The sequence below is a fragment of the Cygnus atratus genome, chromosome 8 (genome assembly GCF_013377495.2).
Source record: "Cygnus atratus isolate AKBS03 ecotype Queensland, Australia chromosome 8, CAtr_DNAZoo_HiC_assembly, whole genome shotgun sequence".
In the NCBI taxonomy this organism is placed as follows: Eukaryota; Metazoa; Chordata; class Aves; order Anseriformes; family Anatidae; genus Cygnus; species Cygnus atratus.
In genome coordinates this window covers 29,918,255-29,942,089 of record NC_066369.1, presented here as the reverse complement: position 1 = coordinate 29,942,089, position 23,835 = coordinate 29,918,255, and the positions used below count along the sequence as shown (strand labels likewise).

Below are 23,835 nucleotides of genomic sequence, written 5' to 3'. Positions count from 1 at the left end.
TAAGTAGATTTGGGGTCTGCAAATGGATGTTTTCCAGCTGCACTGATGCTGACCATGCTCTGCGCAATGCCATTTATTGGCTATGCTTGCAAAGACAAAGCAATTTCTTTTAGGGCTGCAGCGAATTGATTTGACAGGCCGGCTCACGTGTTTCGGTTTGAACAGTGCAAGAGTCACCCATGTGCCGTGAGGAAAAGGAGCCTTCTCCATCCCGGCCTGGGGGATCAGCAGACGTGCACAGCCGAGCACTGGGCTGTCGGCGTTTGACGGAGCACGAGGTTGGTTCCTGGTGGTTTCACCTTCTCCTACCAGCCATGGAGGTCACAGCTGCCCACCAAGCTTCTCCCCAGACCATAAAAGGCAGAGCTCGTGCGCACAGGCGAGGGGGAGCAGTTTGCATTTTTACTACAAAAATGGATGTTGGCACAAGTGCAGCATGCTATAGAACAGTGATTTGGGACTGCCTTGCCAAGAGGACTCAATCACATCAGCCCCTGGTCCTGTCGTTACAGACGGTAGAAGCCGCATGGAGAAAAGCTCTTCCTCCCAGCCTCAGCCCGCTCCTGTCCGTTTGCACTTCAGAGCTGCCACAGAAAAGCCCACTGCAAAGCGGGCAAGGGCAGGTCTCCTGGAGGAATGAATCCCACCACCCGAGGGAAAACAATTTCCCTGAGGAACCCCTTCCCTAGCATCCAAACCGCTGCTGCTTTTAAAGAAAATTGCGAGCCACGGCTTCCATACAGGCAAAGGATGTGCAATTTCTGCGTGGCACATGCTGCACACCGGGTTCAGATGTTAGCACTGCTCATGCTGAAAAACACCGCTATGAGCATCCGAAAGCTATTAAAGAGCTTGGAGCTCGCCCACAGCTTCCCCACCTCTGACCTCCGCTGCTCCTGCCCCGCCTGCTCGCTCCCCACCCGCAGGGGATATGGCCAAGCCCTTAAAAAACACACCTAACAAAAGCATAGCCGGGACTTGAAAGACCCTAGGGACGCACGGTTTGGTTGGTGGTGTTTTCCCCTCTTAGATCAACCTTTGAGAGGGGGGCTGCTAAAAACATGGGCTGGTGCCAGCCCTTGGGCAGGATCCAGCCGCAGGGTTTGGGGCAGCAGGGCCGGCAGGGGCCGGGCTGACCTCTTCCCGTGGAATTTCACCCAGCATTTTCTGCAGCAGGAAAAAAAATCCTCTGAGAGGCTTGTCTGGCTCCAGAAGTAACGTGAAGGGCCCGGGGCTTTGACAAATAAACATCCCGAAAGCCCTGAATGGCTCCCAACCTTTCCTAGGAGTGGGCGGCCTGTCCAAGACACACGGGACAGGGTTTTTTTTAAAACTAAGTTTTACACGCATACATTTCCACTTTTGATTGCATACATGGAAGAGAGGTTCTTTGTTTCCGAGATATCGGGCGAGTAAAACCTAAATGACTGAAAAGGGGAACTCATTTTTATTTGGTTTGCTCAAAAGCACTTTTTTGGGTATCTGCTGTCAACCTGCCGGCCTCGCGGGGCACGCTCGCAGATGCGTGCAGAGCTGCAAACTGCCACCGCTGTACTTCTTCACCCAGCTCCCCCCCGACTTTTTAGCATTTTAATCTAACCCCTAGGAAAAGAGAACAAAACACAAGCTCAGCCGAATGCCAGCAACCACAAGAGCTTCCTGTAGGTGCCCAAAGTGCCTGCTGCACGAGCCTCATCGCTCTCAGCACGGCTCGGGGACCCGCCAGGGCTCTGGGCACGAGCCCGGGGCTGGGCGATGGCCGAGCAAACTCAGGGCCCCGCTGCACTGCCGGGATGTGTTTGTTTGGGAACAGGAGGAGAAAGTGGTGTGGGAGTCATCTCCCACCTCCACAGACGGCGATGCTGGTGAAAAAAAAAACCTCTTTGCAGCTATGGGGAGATGGGAGCACTATTGCCAGCTTGGCTTGGGAAGCCCTGACCATGCCGCTCGCCTGCAGACGCCTTGCCCTGGGTGCTGGCTCTCGTCCCCTCTCCCTTTTCCATGGAGGTGTCGTGAGGGCCAGGGGCCATATTCTGCAGCCCATAGCTCCAGCACTGTGGGGCCCAGCACCATAGGGCCCAGCACTGTGGAGCCCAGCTCCATAGGGCCCAGTTCCATAGGGCCCAGCTCCGTAGGGCCCAGCTCTGTAGGGCCCAGCTTTGCAGGGCGCAGCTTTGTAAGGCCCAGCTCTGTAGGGCCCAGCTCCATAGAGTCCAGCTCCATAGGGCCCAGCATCATAGGGCCCAGCACCATAAGGCCCAGCACCATAGGGCCCAGCACCATAGGGCCCAGCTCCGTAGGGCCCAGCACCTTGGCCCAGTGGCCAGCTGAGGACGAGCAGCTGACAAGCAGGGAGATCACATGGAGTGAGATAAATGCCTGAGGAGGCTCAGAGCTCATGTCGTGCTGCCTTTAGGTTTTCTCCGTGTTACCCCGTTAGGGTGTCGCTGTGGGACCCAGTTGGGGTGGGCGGTGCTGGATGGGTGCAGTGCGCGCAGATGCAGCCTGGCCCCCGGTTCCCCTTCCCGCTGCTTTTGATCTGCATCTGTGCAAACAGGATGGGTTGCTGGGCTAGAAAAGTATAAATAAAACATAAAAAAAAAAAAAAAAAAAAAAAAAGGAACCCAGCACAATAACACATTCAGAAGGGAAAAAAAAAAAAAAAGACGGGGAAAAAAAAGGAAAAAAGGAAAAAAGAGGGAAAAGGGGGGGAAAAAAAGGAGGAAAAAAGAAAAAAAAAAGAGGAAAAGAAAAAAAAAGTGCGTTTCTGTCCTGCTCCCCCCGGCCCCCCCCGGTGCCCGCCCCCGGCCCGCCCCGCTCCGCCTCCCCCCGCGCCCGGGGCCGCCCGCAGGAGGCAGCGGGGCCGCGGCACGGCCGCTGCCAGGTAGGGCCGGGGCCGGGGTTGGGGTTTAGGGGGGCGATCGGGGGGTCGTGGTCCCGGGGGGGCCGTGTTTGGGGCCGGGGAGGGGCGGGGAGAAGTGCCTGGGGTACTTTTTGGGGGCGCGCAGGGGGATACGCAGCGCGCGGGGATGCTGCCGGGGGGTGTTGGGGTGCGGGGGGGGGGGGGCCTCCGGTGTCCTCCAGCCTCTCCCCGTTCCCCACAGCAACTCCTGGCACCGTAACTCCTGGCTGCCTCCGGTTCCACGAGCCTCCTGTCCCGCGGGGCTTGGCCGTAGGTCCGGTACCGCCGCAGGCATCGCATCCTTGGGGGGGCCGAGAGCGGGGTCCCGCTCGTTGCACCCCACAGCGAGCGGAGGCACGGGCACAGCCTCCCCGCAGCGACCACCCCAGCACTCGCTTCGGGGTGCTCAGCTCGCCGAGACGCCTGGCTCCCACCGCCGAGCGTGAGCAGGGCGCTGCCGTGCGGGGCTGGACCGCGGTTGGGTCACTGAGGTCCGTGTGGCAGAGGCCAGGCGCTCAGATCCCCCAAGTGCCTCGGGGAGGCATGAGGTGGTGGCAGCAAGAGGGTGGAATGACTGCAAGAGCCACGCGAGTGGGCTCGAGGCGGTCAGCAGCTGCCCTGCGTGATGTGCACCTCCCCAGGGGCTGTCTCCGGTGCCTCCGTTCAGGACACGCAGACATAACCCTCAGCACACAGCTATGGGACATGGCACTGCTGGGAAGCGTTTCCTTTGTCCGCCGGCTAACCCAGAAATAAAATATTTAGGTCCGAGTGAAAAGTTGAGCATCCGAAACTCCATCACGGGCAGCGCAGGGACTGCAGCAGAGGGCAGGGCGAAGGGCAGCCCCGGGGGAAATACCAGCGTCCGCCTTCGCGCCCGTTTTGTAGTGCTCCCAGTGTCTCGCGTTCGATTTGGGATGGACTTGGTGGAAAAATCTGATCTCTTCCTCGAAACGGCAACTCAGAGTGGGGAGCCTGTGCCCTCAGGTCCGTGATTGATTAGCTGTCGCTTTGGCTGCAATACTTCAGAAATAAATACATCTGCCAGAATGACAGCCTGAGTGATGAGCAGGTCGCTGCATGAGAATTTGTGGTTGAGGAGCGATCAGGTGGCGGATAAATTAAAATAATCCTGAAACCGGAATACGAAAGCGAGTGAGCCTGGTGCTGTGCTCACGGGGGCCCTCCCATTCCCCGCTTTGAGAGTTTCCAAATTATTTGTGAACAGAAAGAGCAGCGACAAACCCCACAGCTGGGAGAACCTGGGCCATGCCCCGCTGCTTCGGCCGTGGAGGTTTCGTACAGATTCCCCCTGGCACGTCGCGGTGCCGGGGATGCTCCTGGCTCACAGCACGTCTTTGTGGCTCTGGGTCCAAAGCAAAGGGATCGGCCAGCCCCCAGGGACGAGGGGCAGGGACTCGCCCTGCACACCACCCGATTTTGGCACCCGAGCGATGCTGGGAGCAGCGAGGTGCAGGTTTCGGTCGGTCCTGAAGAACACGTGAGCCTGGCTGGGGCGCGGGAGCGAGGAGTCCCAGCTCCAACTTTTCGCACGCGGCCGTCTCCGAGACAAAGCGACGGGGAGGAACCAGATGCAGAGAGCTCCTTCTTAATCCGTATTTATTTTAGGCCTCGGTGGAATTAATGTTTCCGGAGTCTGCAAGTCCTACGCATCTGAGGTTTCACATGAAAACGAAGCTGGACCAAGTTATTACGATAATACGCTGCCAAAATGAAGGGTTGCTGGAGTCAGAAATGTGAAACATGGGGTGGCTCCGGTCTTCTGAATTAGCTTGGTTTAAATCTATAATTTCAGCCCATTCCTCCATTGAACACGAGCCTCAGCACCAGCGAGGGGAGCGGCAGTGTGAGCTGGGACAAAAATCTCAGCGCAGAGCCCCGACTGCTGCCCCCCTGCCCACCGGCACTGCGGGGCGGTGGCACGTCCGTCCCCTGCTGCCCCCATCAGCCTGCAGAGGGGTTTCCAGTGGCTGGGGTCCTGTGTAGCTGCAGAAGGGGTTTTAAGACTGCTCTGGGTTTAATCACCCTGAAGCTGATGGGACATGCTGATGGAGGGACCTTTATCAGCGCCAGCCACAACAGAGCCCGGCTCCACAGCTCGCTTTGGGCAACCACAAGCGCGCTTTTTTTTTGAGCTTTCTCAGGCTGTGGGGTTAGGAAGTGTTATTTATGTATCACTGCGGGTTTGTCCAGTTCCACAAACGCAGAGTTTTCATCTCTGGCTAAGCACCGAGGGGAGCGGACGCAGCAGGGCACCCTCCCTTCCCTTCCTCCTCCACCAAATTCGGGGGGCACCAAATCCTGGCCAAGCCGAGGACAGCCCCCGCTGTCCTTGAGTCGCTGCCAGCTTCTCTGACCCCATGGATGGCCACACCTGGTAACAGGGCAGCGAAGGACGACATGTCCCCGGTCAAGGAGAAGGAAATCAGCAGCTTGGGCAGGGCCAGAAGCCTCCAAAGTGGGGGGATTGAGGCAGAAAGAGGAAACATGAGAAATGAGAAACTTCCGAATTTCTTTGCCTTCTGACTTTGGAGCGCTTTGGATTCATGTTTTCAGGTGGATTTCTTTTTTTTTTGGCGGGGGGGTTACCTGGCTCTGGGAAAGGAGACCTCAGGGAGAATGCCACAGGTTCAAGGAACGTGATAAAACCATGAGAACAGACCAAAGCCTTTCTGAGACCGTAGCTGGAGCGAGCTGAAGGTCAGCTAGCAGAGGTTATCAGAGCAGAGGATGGATGTGATCATTTTCCCCTGCCAGTGAGCCATAAAAGAGGGGGAGCCAGGACATCTGATACTCCCCGTCTTGTCCTGAACCGTCCCTAATGGACGTGCTGGCAGGGAGCTCGCTGCTGTTATTAAACAGCAATAAGCAGCTTAATAAAATCGGGATATCCGCACCTTCAGCGCGCTGTTTGACAGGACGCCTGGGGCGGCCATTTGAGTGCCGCCGGACTCAGAGGGCTGCACAGTTACCCTGGAAGCGATCGGGATGTTCAATAAGTGGTGCTGGGCGAATTATTTGGCTGCCAGCATTCCTGCAGGCACGTCCATCGCTGCTTCTGTTGTGAAAGCGGAAGGCACGGGGACCTTCACAAGCCACCTTCTGGCCGCTGAGGCTGCAAATGGCTTACACTGGAATCCTGCTTTCTCGCCCTTTGTGCGACCCTTTTTAATTACACCAACAAGCAAGGCAAGCCAGGCCTTCAGACTGCTTACATTTAGTTAGTCCCACGGAGTTTTCAGACTTGTATTTCTCCACCTGGAAGGAAACTCCTTCCCGTGCCGGAGCTCCCACCCGTGCGGGTGCCCCCGGCCGACTGGCAGCGCGCCGCTTTTCCTCCCGTGTGGTGAAACCGAACTGAAAATCCCTCCGGGAGCAATTCCCCGGGAGGGAGGCCGTGTCCGTGCTCGGTGTGCCCGCCAGGCGCTGTGCAACCCCGCAGACCGCCTGGGTGCAGCGCTTCCCGGCGGTGCCGAGCGGTCGCAGAGCTCCCCGCCGCAGCATCCGGCACCCCGGGGCTGCAGCGGGCCCGGCGGGGACGGGGAGGGACCGGGGGGGTGTTTCGGGGACGTCTGGTTCCTGTCATCCGCGGGAGCAGCCTGCGGAGCAAACCCCGTAACGTGAGGCAGCAGCGGTTTGAGACCGCCGTCCCCTGTCCTGAGTGAGCACAAGGTGAGAGGCGGCCGAGCGCGGCACGCGGAAGCCCTCTGGGTGTCCGAACACACGGCAGCCCCACGCTCGCTCTGGCGGGGCTGTCGGGACCATGGCCCGGGAGAAATGCTCCCATCTCCTGTTCTGAGCAACGTATTCAGCAGGATGGCGCATGCAAGCAGGCAGGGCTGGGTGCCCTAGGTCCATCAAGTGCCAGTCCGTCGTTAATTCATTTGCATTTTTGACTCCGTTCAGTCGCAGTTGCCGCTTACATATGGGGACGCAGGCCTGAAGACCTTCTCCAGTCCCATGGGGATTGAATCTGGCAGAAAACGTAGGTCTGATGTGTGTGACTGCAACGAGGAAATGCTACAAACCAAAGTTCCTTGCTAGGTTTTTTCAGTGGAAAAAAAACAATTCTATGAGTGTTACTTTAAAGTCGGTGCCGTACAGAAATGCGTTTATTTTTCCGTCCTGCTGCTCTGTATGGTGAAACCCCCGTCAATATGCTCAGAAAAGATGTGCAAGCGTAACTAAACCAGAGGAATCCGCCCCAAAATACTTGCAGAAAGCACTCAACAAGCCAGCGTGCTCCGAAGCTCGCTTTGACCCATGGGTGCCGACGGTGGCGGCGTGGGAAGGACGGCGCTTGGCAGGCTCCGGGGCTTGTCCCGCGGTTCTTCAGTACCAGTTAACCCGTCCGTGCCTCGGGCAGCGCTCGCAAGGCCGCGCTGCTTCCGTTTCTGCACGTTTCCTGGCTGTTTGGCTTCCTGCAAAGGCAGAGCTCTGCTTTTCTTGAAGCTGCGGCTGGCAAAGTCCCGCTTTGCAGTCGCGTAAGAACAAGCAGACGGAGCGCCGGCAGCGCTGCCTTGCAGTGCCTCCAGGCATTTTCCCTGCTCACACGACTGCTTTGGTTACACTGTGTCATGCCCTAGGGAAGGGCACTGGCCCCGCTTCGTGCTGCCAGTCCTTGGCGAAAGCCAGCACGTGGAGCAGCCCCGCTCCGAGCATCCTCCGTCCCGGCCCGTTCGCACCCTGGGTCCACGTGGGTGCGGGCACAGCTGGCATCAGCGGGCACTGCTGCCCGAAACTCCGCCTTGGAAAGCGCCAAGTTTGGGGAACTTCAGAGCAGAAGCTGACTTTATTTCTCTGTTGCCAGCCTGGGGGTGCCAGCAATTCTGCAAAGCCCTACAGAAACCCCGGGGCAGGAGCTGTGGGATGTGCACTATCACGAGCAGGCAAAAGCACGCCGTGTCTGCCCCGTGGGCTGGCTCCCCACCCGAAATCTAAGCTGGCACCAGTACCCCCGAAGCAAAAGGGTGGCTTGGTTCATCTGGCCCCGGCAGCACGGGGCTGTGCCCCTGCCTCTCTGCAGCAGGGCAGCCGCTGCTCGCCCCGTCCTGCTCCGGTCGGCAGTGCCTGGGAGCGGGGCTGCAGCAGGACTGATCGCAACGCCAAGCCCGCTGCGGCTGCTAATCAAGAGGCTGCCTTTTAATTGTGGCAGCTGCTTGCGTTTCCGCGCCCGGCGCCGAGCAGAATAACTAATGCCTGCAGCCTGCGAAGCGCAGCCGGCGGAGAGCCAGCCTGGGGCGCAGCCTGCAGCATCAGGTATAATAGGAGGGGTTTCGTTAATAATTGACCTTTTTATACATTATTTTTCCTGATAAGGGGGACAAGCCGGTGGTAGCCCAAGCACCACTCGGTGTTTTTGTGGAACAGATAAACGCGCCGTGAAAAGTGGCTAATTTGATGCAGCAGGCTTGAGCTGTCCTCAGGAAGGTCACGCGAGATCGATGCGCTGGCTTGCTGGAAAATTAATCCCTCTTTTGTGCTCCTTGTCGTAAACTTGTATTTGCTTTTCCAGCAAGGTCACCGGTCAGCTGACCAACTTTCTAACAACTGGAGCCGCGCGGCTGCGGCACGGCGCGCTCAGCCGCTGCCTGCAGCGCGGGGACGGAGCCCTCGGAGGGCGGCACGCGTGGTAGGGGCAGCACGAGCAGGTAACGGGACATTCTCCTTCTGCAACAAGGTGTGAACGCCGGTTGCTGCAGTGCAGGAGAAAACGACAAGCAGAGCTAAAAAAAAAAAATGTGTTGTGTTAGAGCTAATGAGGCTGTGTTAATGCGCTGCTCAGCGGGGGTGAGTTATCTGCTTGCTGTAGTCGCAGGGTTAAATGGTTCTCATTTCAAACCGCCAGCAAGATGCTCACAGCGAATGAAATCTGTATCTATTCGTCTCTGCGGGTCAGTTAATTTGCTCTGTAAATCTTGCAGGCTGCGATGCTGCTCTCGTCTCTGCTGGCACGGGGGGTGGGGGGCTGAACAGCGAGGGAGGGGTGCAGGGGAAGGAAGGGTTAAATGTGGCTGCAAAGAAGCAGCATCAGGCACGGCTGTGTAAAAGGCAGCACACTGCCACTGCGAGCGGCTGCCCGCAGCAATGAGATGCCTTCGGTCAGTGCTGTTGCCTTCTTGATTTCCCTTTTTGTGTATATATTTGTGCTGCCTTGAGAAAGGGAACGCCACTCATACCTGGGCTGGCCGTCCCCGCTGCCTTCCTGCCCAGTAAAGCTGAAATTCACCGCTGCAGCGTGTGCGATGCTGCCTGCCCGGAGAGCAAAGCGGTGTCCTTCAGGGGGAGAGCCAGCAAAACCCAAAACCTGGCCCAAGCTCAGCGTAGCAGGATGGAGACTTACTAGAAAGTGCTGTCCTTCCTCGAGTCTTGGCCAGCCCCTCCTGCTGGATGGGTGGCAGTGAGGACGAGCGCTCCCAGAGCCAAGGGGGTGAGGAGAGTGGGTGAGGACACCGCCGTGCATGAGGACGCATCCATGCACGAGGATATCACCATGCACGAGGACATTGCCATGCACCAGGACAGGTACCGAGTGCACCCATGAGGGCCAAGGTGCTGCTGCTGCTGCTCCTGGATGGCTCAAGGGGGACACAGGAGCACCAACGAGCTGGCCGGGGATGCTCCACATCCTGTTATGAGGCGATTTTGGAGTAGATCGGTCAAAAGAGAAAAGTCGTAGCAGCAATTTGGACTGCAGAGTTGGGACCCAGCCAGTTCATAAAGGAACCAATTAGGTGTAATTATCTAGATATTAAGAAGCGTCCTATTGCTTGGCTTTTTTTTTTTTTCCCCTCCCTCTAAGTAAACGACCTAGAGGAGTGAAATGTGGCTGGTCGGACCATAGCTGGGATTCCTAATCGCTCCGTAATTGACTGTAATCAGAAAACTTAAAAAAAAAAAACATTTGAGGAAGAGATTAGTGCTCGTTTTGGCGCCTGCTATTTATTGGCAGGAGACAGAAGACGTTGCCTTTCACAGTGAAAGCGCCGTTAATTCAGGAACGCACCAGGCATCTGTCGGTCCGTGCGGCGCTGGCTCCACGGGGCAGGAGGTGCCGGCCCCGGAGGTGTTCCTGAGAGCACTGGTGGTCTCCTTGCCTTGGGGACCCTCCGAGCTTTCCATTTGGGCCATAAACTGGCCATGAACTTGTCTGGCGTAAGGACAGAACTGATGGTTCCTCTGACAGGTTCTGATCTCTCCAAGCATCCATCCCACGCTAACAACGCAGCGGGATGTGAAGGCGTTTTCCCGGCTGGTCGCCGTTGTAGTTAAAACATCATTAAAACACATTGCAGTTAAAAAGTCATTTCAGTGCTTCCAGAAGAGAATAACAGCAGCACCTCTGTGCTCTGTATACCCTTACCCATTTACCTCGCCGTTTCCATCAGAAGAAAGCTACAAAAGGAGTTACAAAATGCAAAAAAGATCGTGTAAGAAAAAGAGAATTGGGAAGACGCAGGCTGGAGAAGGCCAGCAAGGCAGAGCTTCTCCTGGGATGGGGAATGAGCCAGAGGTCTTGAAAGACAGTTCCAAACCAGGAAAACGAACGAGACCGGGGCCAGACACGTGCGGCATCAGGCGAAGCGAGGGGCAAAGGCAGCCTGAGCCCATTTATGGGGAGCCCGGGAAGGTTGGCCAAATGCTAGAGGTTATGGAGGCAGAACACGAAAAGCAGAAAATGAATTCAGACCCTGTGAGTTTGGTCAGTGAGGTGAATGTGAGCGGGGCTCTGAAATGAGCAGCCCCGGCGACCTTCCCAGCTGCCTGGCCAGCCTGGCGTGGGCTGGGGGCCGCGTGGCCCTGCCCTGCCATTCCCCTGGGGCCAGGGATGCACTTGGACAAGAAGCTTTCCGGCTGCTGGGAGACCGTCGCTGGCCTGGAACCGTGTTAGATGCTCGAAGGAAAATCTCCAACAGAAAAACTCACTTTTTGCCCCATAGCAGGAATAAAGGCAGATCTCCACCTGAAGATCCTCCCTGATGGGAGCGTAATTTGTCTGTGTTTCAGTGCAATGTGGTGAGGTCTCATGCTCTTTTTTTTTTTTATTTTGTTATAACATTACTTTAAATCTTTGGTTGTTAAGCATTTCTTTTTAAGATGGCAATCCAGTCACTTCTGTGTGTCGTTTATGTCCCTTGCTGTTTTCAGAGGAGATGATATTTTATGTAGGATATCTGTTGCAGACTACATCCAGCTTACAGCAATCAGCAAAGAGTCCCTGTGCCATCTCTCAAACCCAACAGAAATTCTCCTGAACACCTCTCCATTCTCTTTCACAGTAAAAACCACCCATAATGCAGGGATATTTCATCAGAAGGAGCTCCCTGGGATGTGGCTGTGAGTGGTTCCCGCTGGCGAAGGAGCTATTGATTCGAGCACGCTCGGAAGTGCTGAGCAGGCACAGCCGGGCTGCAGAGCACAGGAAGCGAGGGGGGTCCTGTAAAGAAATGGAAGGCTTTAAGGATGGATTAAGTTCAGATGATGGGGCTTTTTTACATTAAAATTGTTTCTTTTTTTCAAGGGCGAACCAGCTCATCTGCTGCAGCTTGTCAGAGGATGGGGCACTGACAGCCTGACCAGACCACATCATGGAGAAGACAGATGGTACGGCCGCCATGGGATGTTTGTTTCCTCGTTTGTTTCTTGAAAAACCCACACCAAAAAAAAAAAAAAAAAAAAGCCCGGAAGTAATTTTCTTACCAGAAATACCGTAGATTAACTGTTTTCTGTAGATGCACACTAGGGCCAGGAGTGTCAAAGCGGAACTTGTCGTGGTCATTTCCCTCCTGCTCTGAACACCTACTTAATTCATGTTATTTTTGATCTAGCAGCTTTCCAAAATTCAATCTTTTTTCTTTTCCCCGTGGTTGTTTCAGCAACTGGCCAGCCGCCCCAGCCCGACGGGGATGGGCAGCAGCCCCGAAGCCTCCCCTACTCCGTGGAGACGCCGTACGGCTTCCACCTGGACCTGGACTTCCTGAAGTACGTGGACGACATTGAGAAAGGGAACACCATCAGGAGGGTCCACATCCACCGCAAAGCCAAGCAGCCGAAATTCAGCACGCTGCCCCGAAACTTCAGCCTGCCCGAGAACGGCTCCCGCGGGTATGCGGCCACTGCTGGCCCAGGCTGGCTGGCCACCTCGTGCCGCGCACAGCGCAAGGCTTCGCTGGGGGCGGAGGAGACGCCGCGGTCCCCCGTGCCCGGCGAGGAGCCCAGCTACCGCAGGAAAGCCCTCCTGGCCGAGACGCGGCGGCACGCCGAGCTGGTGCGCTGTGAGGACGAGCTCCAGGGGCGGCCGCAGCTGCTGCGAGCCTCCAGCATGCCCGCGGCGCTGCCGCCCGGCCAGCCCCTGGCTGGGGATGGGTGCGGGCTGTGTCCCCTCCGGTCACCCTCCCAGCCTGGTGACAATGAGAGCTGCCCTGAAAGCACGTTTCGTCCCGCGCTGCGTTCACCCGACGGCATCACCTCGAGCCTGCCCCAGGACTCGTTCCTGCAGCAGCAGGAGCAGCCAGGGAAAGGCAGCCCCGTGCGGGAGGGCTGGCACGGGGAGGTCCCCAAGGAGAGGGCACCCACACAGCCCCCATGGCAGGGCCAGCACGCCGCAGTGCAGCAGCTGCAGGTGGTGGTGGAGAGCGGGGCCGAGGAGGGCGATGCTGCTGACGCGGTGTCAGCCTCGCCGGGTGCCCCCCAGCTCGCAGAGGGAAGCGTGAGCCCTGGGAGAGTGGAGGAAAGCATAAGTGAAATCGCTCCAAATGTGCTGAAGAAAGATGAATACGGGGGTGCCCGCACTCAAGAGGATGAGGAGGAGGGAGGAGATGCAGGCGAGCCTGGTGGGATCGCCGCTCTGAAGCAGCAGATTGCCGCGCTGGAGGAGCAGCTGAGCAAGAAGAAAGAAGAGCTGGAGCAGATTAGAGCAGTGTTGGAGCAGCAGGATCATGAGATCAAGGAAAAGGAGAAGAGCATCAAGTTACTGGCCAGCTCCAAAGCCCAGCTGGAAGAGCAGCTGTGCCGGGAGAACACGCAAGTGGCCACGGCACCGTCTGGGCGGCGCAGCAGCACGTTGCAGTACTACGATGCTGCGGTGAACACCGAACCCTCACACGTGAATGGCTCCAAGGAAGCCCATGACAAGGGTGTGAATGTAAATATCCCCCTCTGCACCAAATCCATCGGGTGCGGTGTGCACAGAGCGGACAACATGAACTCATGGGCGGTGGAGGTGAGTGCTCAGGGAGAGCAGGGATGGGCAGGTGGTGGCACAGAGGGACCTGGACATTTTGCTGAGCTCACAGAGACCGAAGCTGACCTGGAGCCTGGCCTTCATGCCCCATGCTTAACTGAGCTGAAGATTGACGAGCAATTCAGCGATGACAACCAAAACCAGAGAAATAACTACGATACCCAGAGTCTCGCTGCTCATGCAGCGACTGCGGCAAGCTATCGAGCAACAAAAACTGACTCAAACACAGGCAAAACCAAGGCAGGCTTCGATGAAGACAAAACTGAAGATGGGATGGAAGATGACGGTCACCCTGACCACAAAGATTTCCCTGCTGTTGACCCCATAGGCCAATATGTAAAGAAAATCCAGGAGCTGCTGCAGGAGCAGTGGATGTGTTTGGAGCATGGCTACCCCGAGCTAGCAAGTGCTATCAAACAGCCGGCCTCCAAGCTCAGCTCCATCCAGAACCAATTAGTTAATTCCTTAAACTCGTTGCTGTCTGCCTACTCTACGCAGAGGCCAGCAGATAAGGAGAATTCGAACACGCACTATCAACAGTTGGGTAAATAACATTGGCATAGGTTTCAACGTGTCCGGGCTGAATCTCTCCCCATTTAATGGAGCGTCAGGCAGGTGCAATGCAGTGGAGCTTAGAGTTGTAACAAGTATGCAAGAGATCAGAAATAGCCCCTCCTAAAAATGTGTGTTTGAGGAAGGCAAATCTCTCTTCATAAGCCATGTGACCTTAAAATAAATAAATTAAAAAGCAAACAAAAATGTGTAAAAGCTGATAAAAGCTGTGACTCAGTCATACATAGGATCACTTCCAAAAGTGGCCATCCTTGTGGCTGTTCCATCAAATAACCCTGCTTGCCATTTTCTCAACTGGACACCTCAATTTGCAAGCATGCAGGGATCAGATGCTCTGGGGTAAATCAGGAGTTCACCAGAAACAGAACCAGTTCAAGCTAACTGAGCAGCTAGGCTGGGAACAGACCTGTCCCAGTCACACAGCTGTTCAAATAGAATAATTTTAGCTTTATAAAGCTGAGAATCCAAAACTGAAGGCTCCCTGTTCACTGTCAGAAGGACCTCACAAATAGCTGTGACCTGTAACAGCAATACATAGTGAGACGATTCAAACTCCGATGGAAAGATTCATCCATATAGTATTATGGGCGGGGCTGTAACATAAATATTGGGAGAAAAATATTACAAGAGTAAAGCCTACTTATATTCGCAGAACACATATATAATTCCCAGTCACTTTCTATTCCCAGCCACTTGAAGATGTTTGAGACCTGTACTTTTAAGGTGTCAAGGCAGATTCAGATTGTGGCCAGTTGTATCAGCTTTTTTGCAAGGTGTAAAAGGAATCTTGTAAGATGAAGTACTAAGATGCCTACGGTTATGATTTGTAGTTTGTTGCTACAGGTTGGGAATAATCATTGATAATTACAGCACATCTGCTTAATTAATCTGTTATTTTGTATTTTGCTAGAAATCTCTCCAACCACAAGTCTTAAATCTATCATGAAAAAGAAAGGTTATGGTTTCCGTGCAGGAGGCAATGGGACCAAAAAGAATCTTCAGTTTGTTGGGGTAAATGGTGGGTAAGCATCCGCTGAGAAGATAAAACTGCCTTTTAACATGTAACGTCCTCTGTATCGCTGAAGAAGTCATTCTTTTTCTCCTCTTTTCCTCTCCAAACCTCTTGATTAAAAGGCCATTTGAAATGGAGCCTCTTTTATCCCTTCTTTAACCCGATAACCTGTAAGTAACCCTGTAGAAAAGACCAGGATGTTGGTGTTTTCAGGGCACTGAGAGACACCCCTGCGGACCGATACTCTGCACACCAATCTTTTCGGGCTTCATCCAAAACCCAGCTGGGTCCATGGGACAATGCCCACTAACTTGGGTGGGTTTGGAGGAGGTCTGCATTGCCTGGGTGGGCACGCTGCCACTAACCTACCCCTGCACTCCAGCAACGGCCAACAAAAGTTGGTTCTGGGAGAGAGAAAAAATGATTTCAGTAAACGAGGAATTGTCCTGGGGTGAAGGAGATCTGTATTTTAGTTTGTGCTCCAATAAGCAGTTCCCTGTGTATCCAGTACCGAATTCGCTTTGGCCTTTGAGATAACCGGATCCAACAACATGTGCTGTAGATGCAGCTCTGATTGCAGCACGGGCACCTCTTCTACCAAGAAACACTTGTGCTGGCATTGGAGAGGGCAGAAATTTCACTTTCCCTTTGCTGAGCACACAGCTATGTGTGCAAATTTAAATGCTGGTTTCTGCTCACAGGTACTTCCCCACCCAGTTTCCAGCTCAGTGGCTACTGCTCTTGGCTTCATCAGGTTTTACTCACTCTTGTTGAGTAGAGCTTCTACTAACAGTCACTGAAATGTAGGGGTAAAATGTGTAGTAAGTAGAGGAATCCTGACAAGTTTGAGAAGGATCCATCAGAGTTAAATGTTCTGTCTCATGGAAAATACTATTGTTATTAATACTTTTGGACAATCATATGAGAGATGTCTCTAGCAGGGCTACTTGAAAGGTGGACTCAAGTCCCTGCTGGAGGAGCAAGCAAGGTTTTTGCCTGGTGGTCCTCAAGTTTGCCACCCTTAAACATGCCACCTGCCCATATTTCTGGTGGTGGGTGAGTGGCATGGAGCCCTTGCCTGGCCATGGTGGGGCTGGTGTGGTGGCCATCCCTTCAAACCAACCAAGCAGTCCCTGAAGTAACCTTGCCTGCTGCTAATTAACTGCATCTATTGTGCTCCTGCTGCCTTAAGAAGACAAAAAAAGACTAACCCCAGGTTTGTGGCTCTAACCTTCTAACTTGTGTATCACACCGGGCTTCATCCAAGGCCCATTGGAGTCAGGGGGTGTCTTCAATGAGTCTTGGTCAGGCCCTGTGGTTGCCGATGGGAGAGGAGTGAGTAACATGTGGTGTCCTCAAATAGCTACGAAACGACTTCAAGCGAAGACACAAGTTGCGAAGACAGCCCATCGGAGGGGGACGCGGAGAGCGAGACTGAGAGAAGAGCTGGTGGTTTGGAGCCCACACAGGAGGAAGGTGGAGGTGAAAGCAAGGGGGCTTCATCAGGCACCTCCTCGGAGGAGAGACGTGAAGATGATGACCTGGAGGAGCCTGTGGCAGAAGCAACGCCTGGCACTGAGCACAAGGCTGACAGGTAACCAGGAAGCCAAGGAGTGAGCATGGTTTCCACGGCATTTCTAAACCCCCAGGAGGTACGGCACTTTGTCTGGTCACTCCTGCAGGGCTGGGGATGGTGCTTCATGTCCTCAGTGGAAAGGCAGTTGTTGGCTTCTGGAGACACGGGAAAAGGCTTTTAAAGAGCTAAATATTTTCTGAGTTACTACACAATCTAGTGGGGATTGATTCAGGCCCAACAGTTGATTGTGGAAAAGGCGGAGTGAGTCATATTTGGTGAGAATTAGCTCATTTCTCCCTCCTCAAGTAAACTTTCTAAGTCAAGTGCTTTGCAGATTCAGGGATAAAATTTCTTTTTCCAGCTTAAGGATTCTTGTAAAAGATGAATTTCGTACAGATATGAGACTCTGGACTTAAAGACTTTAAAAAGTGCTTGGCTTTGTATCTAAAATCTGATTCAGGTCAATGGGACAACCTGTGTCCCTAAAGTTAAGTGCTTAAATAAGCGTTTAAAGTATTCTGACCTAAACTGCACATTATCCTTCCTGCCTCAATGCCACTTGCAAGTTCTGCTTCATGTTGGGCTTACAAAAGTATTTTCCCTCTAGATGCAAACCCTCTGAAGATTTCCTTGCTGACTGCCAGCTGCTCAGCCAGCACCTCTCAGAAATAAGGACCACAAGCGACAAGCATCTGGTATAGATATTTTTCAATCAAATTTCAAATGCAGTTCCCACTCTCTGTTATGTTTAATGGATAAGATTATCCTAACGGTGCATTATAGGCTGTGCCCTACCATGCCATGGACAGCTTGGTAAGGAGATGGGACAGGATAACCTCTGAGTTGGTTTAGAATAGCCAAAAAGAAAGGAAAAGGGGGGAAAAAGAAAAAAAGAAGAAGAAGAAGATGAAAGCTTTCTCTGATTACTCATTCATGTTACCACAGGAAATTCCTTTCCCCCTTAAGTTATAACAGCAATCACAGAACCACAAGCTAAATACTGGCTGGAGGATGCCAGAGCATAGGACAAAGTGGTGCAGGGCGAGGAGCTGGGGCAGCGGCAGGTTTGCAGGATGACAACCCCTCTGCTCTGCTGGGAAGGGATTTTTAGCACCATGCTTCCAAATCCACTCACAGCACCATTTTCTCCCCCATTTTTCTCCATCTGGACAGCAAGCAATTTGCTCAGCCCCTCTGAGAAGTGATGGCACTGGCAGTACACACAGTTACAGGGAGACTCCCCGTGACTAATTGGTTCCAGTGGCTGCTCATTAAGCTTTAACATATTTTGGACTTTATTTTTTTTAAGGGTGGTTCTCTCATGAGGTGCTTTGCTGTATCAGGTGGAGAAGGAGACTGTCCGGAGCCTGGTCTGTGCCATGTGGGGTGCAGGCCCCAAACTGCGGCCTGGCTGCTCCTGGGGCAGGACAGCCCTGACCCGCCCCTGGAGGGCCAGTGGTCACCGTGGATTTCAGGTGGTGGAGCAATTTTGGGGTGTTTTATTGCTGTTATTTTGATAAAAGGAATTAATTTAAGAGCTAGGCTGGGTCACAGGTAGGTGCTTCACCACACAGTCAGCACGTGAGACACCAGGGCAGGCGGGGAGCGGGTGTTGGCTCACCCAGAGCCTGGGGGTAAGGTGACGGTGGCGTTTGCAGCGGCATGTCCTCAGCACCATCTGCCAGGAGTGGTTCCGGGTGTCGAGTCGCAAGTCCTCCAGCCCCGAGGCGGTCGCAGCCTACCTCCAGGCGCTGGGGGCCATCCAGCCGCAGCTCCTGGAGGCGGTGGTCAACCTGGCTGACAGGAACGGCAACACAGCTCTTCACTACAGCGTCTCCCACTCCAACTTCCCGATTGCAAAGCTCCTGCTGGACACAGGTAGGAGCAGCAGCGCTCTGCTTGGCAATGGCTTTTGTTGGCTACGGGTGTGGAGGACATTTTGTGTTGCTCTCACTGACAGGGCATGGTCCCACTGGGCCTGACCGTGGTGGGCAGAGCCAGGTAGCGGGGTCCATCGACACATGGCAAATGGTGAATGAGGTCTCAGGTCCCCCCGGGGAGTCCAGTCAGGAGCAAAGGGAGGTGGGCTGGGGACCAACTATAACCTACATGCCTGGGAACCTTCCAGCAGACAAGCATGGGGCCATCCATGGTCTGTCCAGGAGATGTGCGTGAGCTGGAGACCAGCACCCTCCTGCATAGCTCATGGGTGTGTGTGAGGGTCCCAGCTGAGGCCCATCAAGAGCATTAAGGCTCATTAGTGTTGAGGGCTTTGGAAATGGCTCAGGGTTGCTGTGGGCAAGGGGAACGGATGGGATGGTTGCACTGCTTGGTCCCTCCAGGGGCTCCCCCAGCATCTTGTAGCAGCCAGTGCCATGTTGTGGCTTGGAGCTGGGGGCTCAGACCCGAGTGTAACAAAGCCCGCAGCACTGCAGAAAAATTGCATTTTAAACTATTGAACTTTCAGCTCGCATTGCAAAGAAAGAGACTTTCAGCTGAGAGTGTACTGGGGGAAAAAAAATGTACGCGCTTTCAGAAAGAATAGAGACACTTTGGCCTCTTTTCATGGGCAAGACAATCCGTTAAATGTTAGGGAAATGGCATATTATCATACACATCTATGTGCCCATTGTTGTCACAGGCTTGCTGGCTTGTTGTCACAGGAGCTTGCCCTGACCCAAAACACGGGAAACAGCGTGCTTCTGGAGAGCATGTGCCAGTGGGATCCTTGTAGCTGGAAATAGGCCCTTCAATTTGAAAAAAAATAATAAATAAAGTCCTTGAGAACAGCACGAGAAAGGCCTCAGAGTAAAAACTGCATTTTGCTGTGAAATTCATCCATGTCTTCAGTGATTAGCTGTGGAGATATCCGGTGGTCAGACTGCCAGCATAAGAGCCTCGCCTGGAAATTAAACAGATTAAAAACCAGGCCTGAAATCCCAGAGTATAAAACACTCTAAGATTTTTGGTGCCGAGAGGCTCAGCAGAGAGTGCTCCTTGTCGGGACACTCTTGGTGGCAATGCACACGATGGTGCTGAGCTCCCAAATCCCCTGTGGATGTGCCAGCCACCAGGACAGAGCTTAGAAAATACTTCCAGAGCTCCTCTGAGGCAGCAGTGCTAAACCCCAGTGATGAGCAAAGCGTGGCAAGATGAGGTGTGCAGCGCCCTTAGGTGACCTTCACCTTTCTGCTGCTTCCTCCTTTGAGGAGGTAAAACAAACAGCTCCACACCTGGTGGGTGCCCAGGGCATAAATTATCCACTATCATTTCTGTTTTAGGCTATAATTTGGTCATCAAAGTTAATTGAGTTGACCTCAGGAATTATAATTAAATGTAGCAACATACATAAAGGTCGTTTAATGCTGTGCTCACAAGACCCTTAATGAATGGATATGCAATGCAGATAAGGCTCAATCCTGTATAACTATGAAAATTGCTGCTGACCGAGCTTCGGTTCTCGGTCGGATCCTTCCCCCCCAGTGCAGGCAACACTGCTGGCCTTGCGGCCACAGCCACCTTCCCTTCCACGCCGCACATCGCATGTCTCCCTTTTGCTCTCCCTTCCCTCGGCTCCCTCCTCTGGGTGGTTCCTGGCGGGGCTGAACCCTGCTTGTCCCCGCTGTGCCCCCCCTGCCAGGGGTCTGCCGCCTGGACCTGCCGAACCGAGCGGGCTACACGGCCGTGATGCTCACCCCGCTGGCGGCTGCCGAGACGGGCGAGGATATGGCCGTGGTGATGAGGCTGCTGAAGGAGGGGGACGTCAACGTGCGAGCCGCCCAGGTGCGTGGGGTGCAGGGGGTCTGCAGGGCTCGCGTGGTTGGCAAAAATGTTCCCAAACCAAAGCCGGCCGAGCTCCTGCTCGTTTGTTTACGACCACAATGGCCAAATTCCTGTTGTTCCCACAGTCGGCTGGGCTGGAAGGAGAGCCAGGAGGTTTGGCCGGAGGAGGTGGCCCTGGGAGATGTTTGCTGAGGGTTTGGTGAAATCTGAGTGGGTGGGCAGCGCAGGGGGCGGGTGCGGCATAAATTCAGACTGTGGCTGAGCAAAACACGCTAGTGAGGGAATAACCCCCCTCAACATCGTGTCCCCAGGCACATCTCCGGGGGGTGTAATTCCAGTGGCTTGTACTGCATGAACCGCAGGCTGAGGCTCAGAGGTAGATGTTGGGTAGGAGTTGCTGTTTCCCAAAAATTACGAAAGCAACCCCAGCGAAATTGCTCAGTGGCCACCCCACAGCTCCCTGCGAAGTGAGGTGAGAGCTAGATAAATATTAAGAAACAAACAAACAAAAAAAAAGGTTGAAAATTTTGCAAAATAGTTTTCTGGAGCTAGAAATTTAACATCTGCAGAAGCGGTACCAGGTTCGGGGTGGACCTCAGGTACGGGAGCTGGGCCTGCTTTCCTGGCAGGCAGCCATTTTGTTGTAGAGTCACACCTTTGGGTCTCAGCAGTGGCAATGCCTTCATCCAGCTCTGTTTTCAAACAGCCCTAAAAGTTAGTCTGGATCTAAGGTGAAGCGTCCAGTGGGGTGAGGGGGACCCGTGGCTGGGACAAGCTGGGAGCTGGGTGATTTTTTGCTGCTGCAAAGAGCCTCGGTGCAGCTGTGCTGCTAACAAGGAGAGGTGTGTTGCCAGTACCTCTGACAGCCCCAGTGTTATTTAACAGTAGTATGGAATAATATACAATAACGTGCAATAATAACAACATGTAACAAGACTGTAACAATACATGGTATGCAATAAGAATATGCGCGCTTATAATATAAATACCATAGGCTGTATGCAATAACATGCACTGCTATCATATATGCAACAGGAATGTGTGTTATAATAATATATATGTGGTAATAACAGGCGATATTGTTATATATGCAGTAGGAATATGCACTGTTATAACACCTGTGTGAGCGGGCAGGCAATAGGCATGGGGCAAGTGGTGCTGAGCTGCGGGTGCGTTCACAGGGAGGCCAGACCGCCCTCATGCTGGGGGTGAGCCACGAGCGGGAGGACATGGTGCGAGCCCTGCTGTCCTGCCAGGCCGACGTCAACCTGCAGGACGAGCAGGGCACCACGGCGCTGATGGTGGCCTGCCGGCAGGGCAACGCCGACATGGTCAGGCTGCTGCTGGCCCAGCCCGGCTGCCAGCTCGCGCTGACGGACAAGGTGAGGCGCGCGCGGCCCCCGGCACAGTCTCAGTGCCTCACGTCGGGAGGGCTCATGTGGGTTTGACATCCTAAGTGATACGTTTTAAGTGGGAAACGACAATTTCAGCCCACTTTCTACTGAGGGCACTGCTTTTAGCGGCATGCCCCTGGCTGGGGCACAGCAGCACCTCACATCCCAGCCAGAGCCCTGGGGCAAGGGGCCCAGCCTGGCGCAGTGCCCTCGGAACAGCCCCAGGGCCGCATCACTTGTCGGCTGATTATTTTGGTTGTGCTGATTGATTTTGGCCGGGGTTAATTGACTTTGGGTGGGCCGCAGCCACACGGGTTGCCCATCTGAGTGCTGCCCACCTGTCCCTCCCTTAGGACGGAGACTCGGCGCTGTCCCTCGCCCAGAGGAACGCTCGCGGGGACATCGCCGCGCTGCTGCGTCGCGCCCAGCACGGCCCCAGTGCCTCCACCTGACGCCGAGCGAGGAGGAGGAGGTCAGGACGGAGAGGCTCAGCCTCACGGCACCGAGGGTCTTGCAGCACATGGGGGTTGATGACCCGCAGCCATGCCTGAAGCCTAATTCTCCTCATTAACCTGCTTGTGTAGCCTTAGCCATGCCTGTTGCCACAAGTGGCTCAAATGGTGGTTTGGAGAGTTCGATTTCCAGATTGCCTTGTGTTAATGCTCACCGTGCTCTGCTCTCCGCACGGCTCCGGCGGCCGAATCGAAGGAGGAAAGCCCATTAGAAAGCAACACTTAGTCGTGGTAGCCTTAGGTGGCGGCTGGCCTTTTAATCAAGCACTTACCTGTATCGCATTTAACTTGTAAGTTTGTGTCCTAATATTTATTATTAGCTCTTCCCCATGTAGAAGGTGGCGGTGATTAGTCAGTGTAGGTAACAACAAACACGAGCTGGATGGATTATGGGAGACATAAAATCCCGTTCATGTTTGCTCATGCAGGCCTGATGTAAGAATTAAAAATTAATGCTGTAGGAAAATATTTGAGTACAGCAGACCCAAACACACAGACATTGTTTTGCCTGGATTCATAATAACCATATGGCTCTAATTTTTTTCTAATTAAGCTCGAGCCGACAGGGAAACGTCACCCATCGGCATGCACGGAGCCTGGGCGCAGTGTGAGGAGCAGCGATCCCAGCCAGGTCCCTGCTGGCATCACCCAGCAGCTGCGTGGGGCGACACAGTGATGAGCGGGCAAACAGCCGCGCCGTGCCGTGCTTCCCCTCGCCCTGGGCTGCTGGGTGCCCACCTCAGCCCAGGAGGTGGGGTTGGATGGAGGGGTCTGGTCCAGCCTCACCCCCGCTAACACGTAGGGCAGGCTTTTTTCTTAAATCCTGCTGACAGAGAGCGAGGGAGGGCTCAGCCCCTGCTTTCCAACCAGCTCCACGCTGCCGTGGGTCTCTGCATGTCGCAGTGCTGTGTCATGGTGCCATGTCATGTCGCGGCGCCGTGTCGTGGGTCAGCACCCACTGGATGCTCCCTGTAGGGCCTGGCTGTGGTCACTGGCCCCTAGCTGACAGCACATAGTACAGCTCCCTGACGGTGGATCTCCTCTGCTGAAAGCAGATCTTCTTTCAGCTGACATCTGGTGTCTGCTCCATTCTCTCTGCTTCCATCATTTTTTTAAGGAAGAAGCGCTCGCCACACAGAATGTCCATTTGCCTTTTTTTACCCCATCCTCAGTGGAGTTACCTTCTTCCTGTACGAATAAACCCGAGTTAAACTTCACCTGTGGTTGCTCCTGTACCTGTTACCCTCGGGGCAGCACTCGCCGGCTGTGAGGCAGAAGGGATGGACAGACGTACAGGCAGACCTCCAAAAGCAAAAGGGCCGAGAAGGGAGCCCCTGGCGCACTGCACATACACACACTTCATTAAATCTCTCACTTTTCAGTGTCTTCAGGCACAGACAGTTTTTTTTTTTTCCTTTACCTTTTTCATTTACCCTATTTACCTTCCTGGGCGCTGAGCACCCATTGCCCCTCCATGCAGCTTCACCACTGGCCCCAGCCGCAAACAAAAAGCCGCAATCCCCATTTTGTGACCATTTCCACCCAGTTTTCCCTGTGGCTCTGGTGCTGAGGGCGCGGGAGGGATCCAGCACTGACCCCATTGCCCCCCAGCGGGAGCTGAAGTTCCCGGCTTCCAGTGAGGAACATGGGAGAACCTCCGCAGGGGAGCGGGGTCGCTTTGGAAGAGCTGCCTGCCTGCAGGACCCCTCGGGACGCTGAGCTCACCCCCGCACAATTTGGGGACAGAACACCTGATTTGAGGCGTGCTGTGGCTCTGCGCCGAGGAGACGCAGTGGTTGCAGCCTTTCCCCTGCCTCCC

General features: G+C 54.4%; 1 protein-coding gene across 3 annotated transcripts; it reads left to right on the top strand.

Moving 5' to 3' along the window:
- The first annotated feature begins 2,816 nt into the window (after positions 1–2,816).
- Positions 2,817–23,403, top strand: KANK4 (KN motif and ankyrin repeat domains 4). 3 transcript variants are annotated; one of them, XM_035564350.2, is made up of 11 exons: positions 2,817–2,884; positions 11,445–11,527; positions 11,800–13,710; positions 14,650–14,761; positions 16,115–16,345; positions 16,935–17,022; positions 17,986–18,205; positions 19,968–20,110; positions 21,292–21,492; positions 21,858–21,976; positions 22,570–23,240. In XM_035564350.2, the coding sequence occupies exons 2-10, from the start codon at positions 11,512–11,514 to the stop codon at positions 21,954–21,956; spliced, it is 3,021 nt and encodes a 1,006-aa protein (XP_035420243.1). In that variant the 5' UTR covers positions 2,817–2,884; positions 11,445–11,511; the 3' UTR covers positions 21,957–21,976; positions 22,570–23,240. The 3 variants fall into 3 exon arrangements, with proteins under 3 accessions (XP_035420243.1, XP_035420241.1, XP_035420242.1); XM_035564348.2 differs by having other exon boundaries at positions 21,858–23,403; XM_035564349.2 differs by lacking the exon at positions 2,817–2,884 and adding an exon at positions 8,164–8,182 and having other exon boundaries at positions 21,858–23,240.
- Positions 23,404–23,835: the final 432 nt, after the last annotated feature.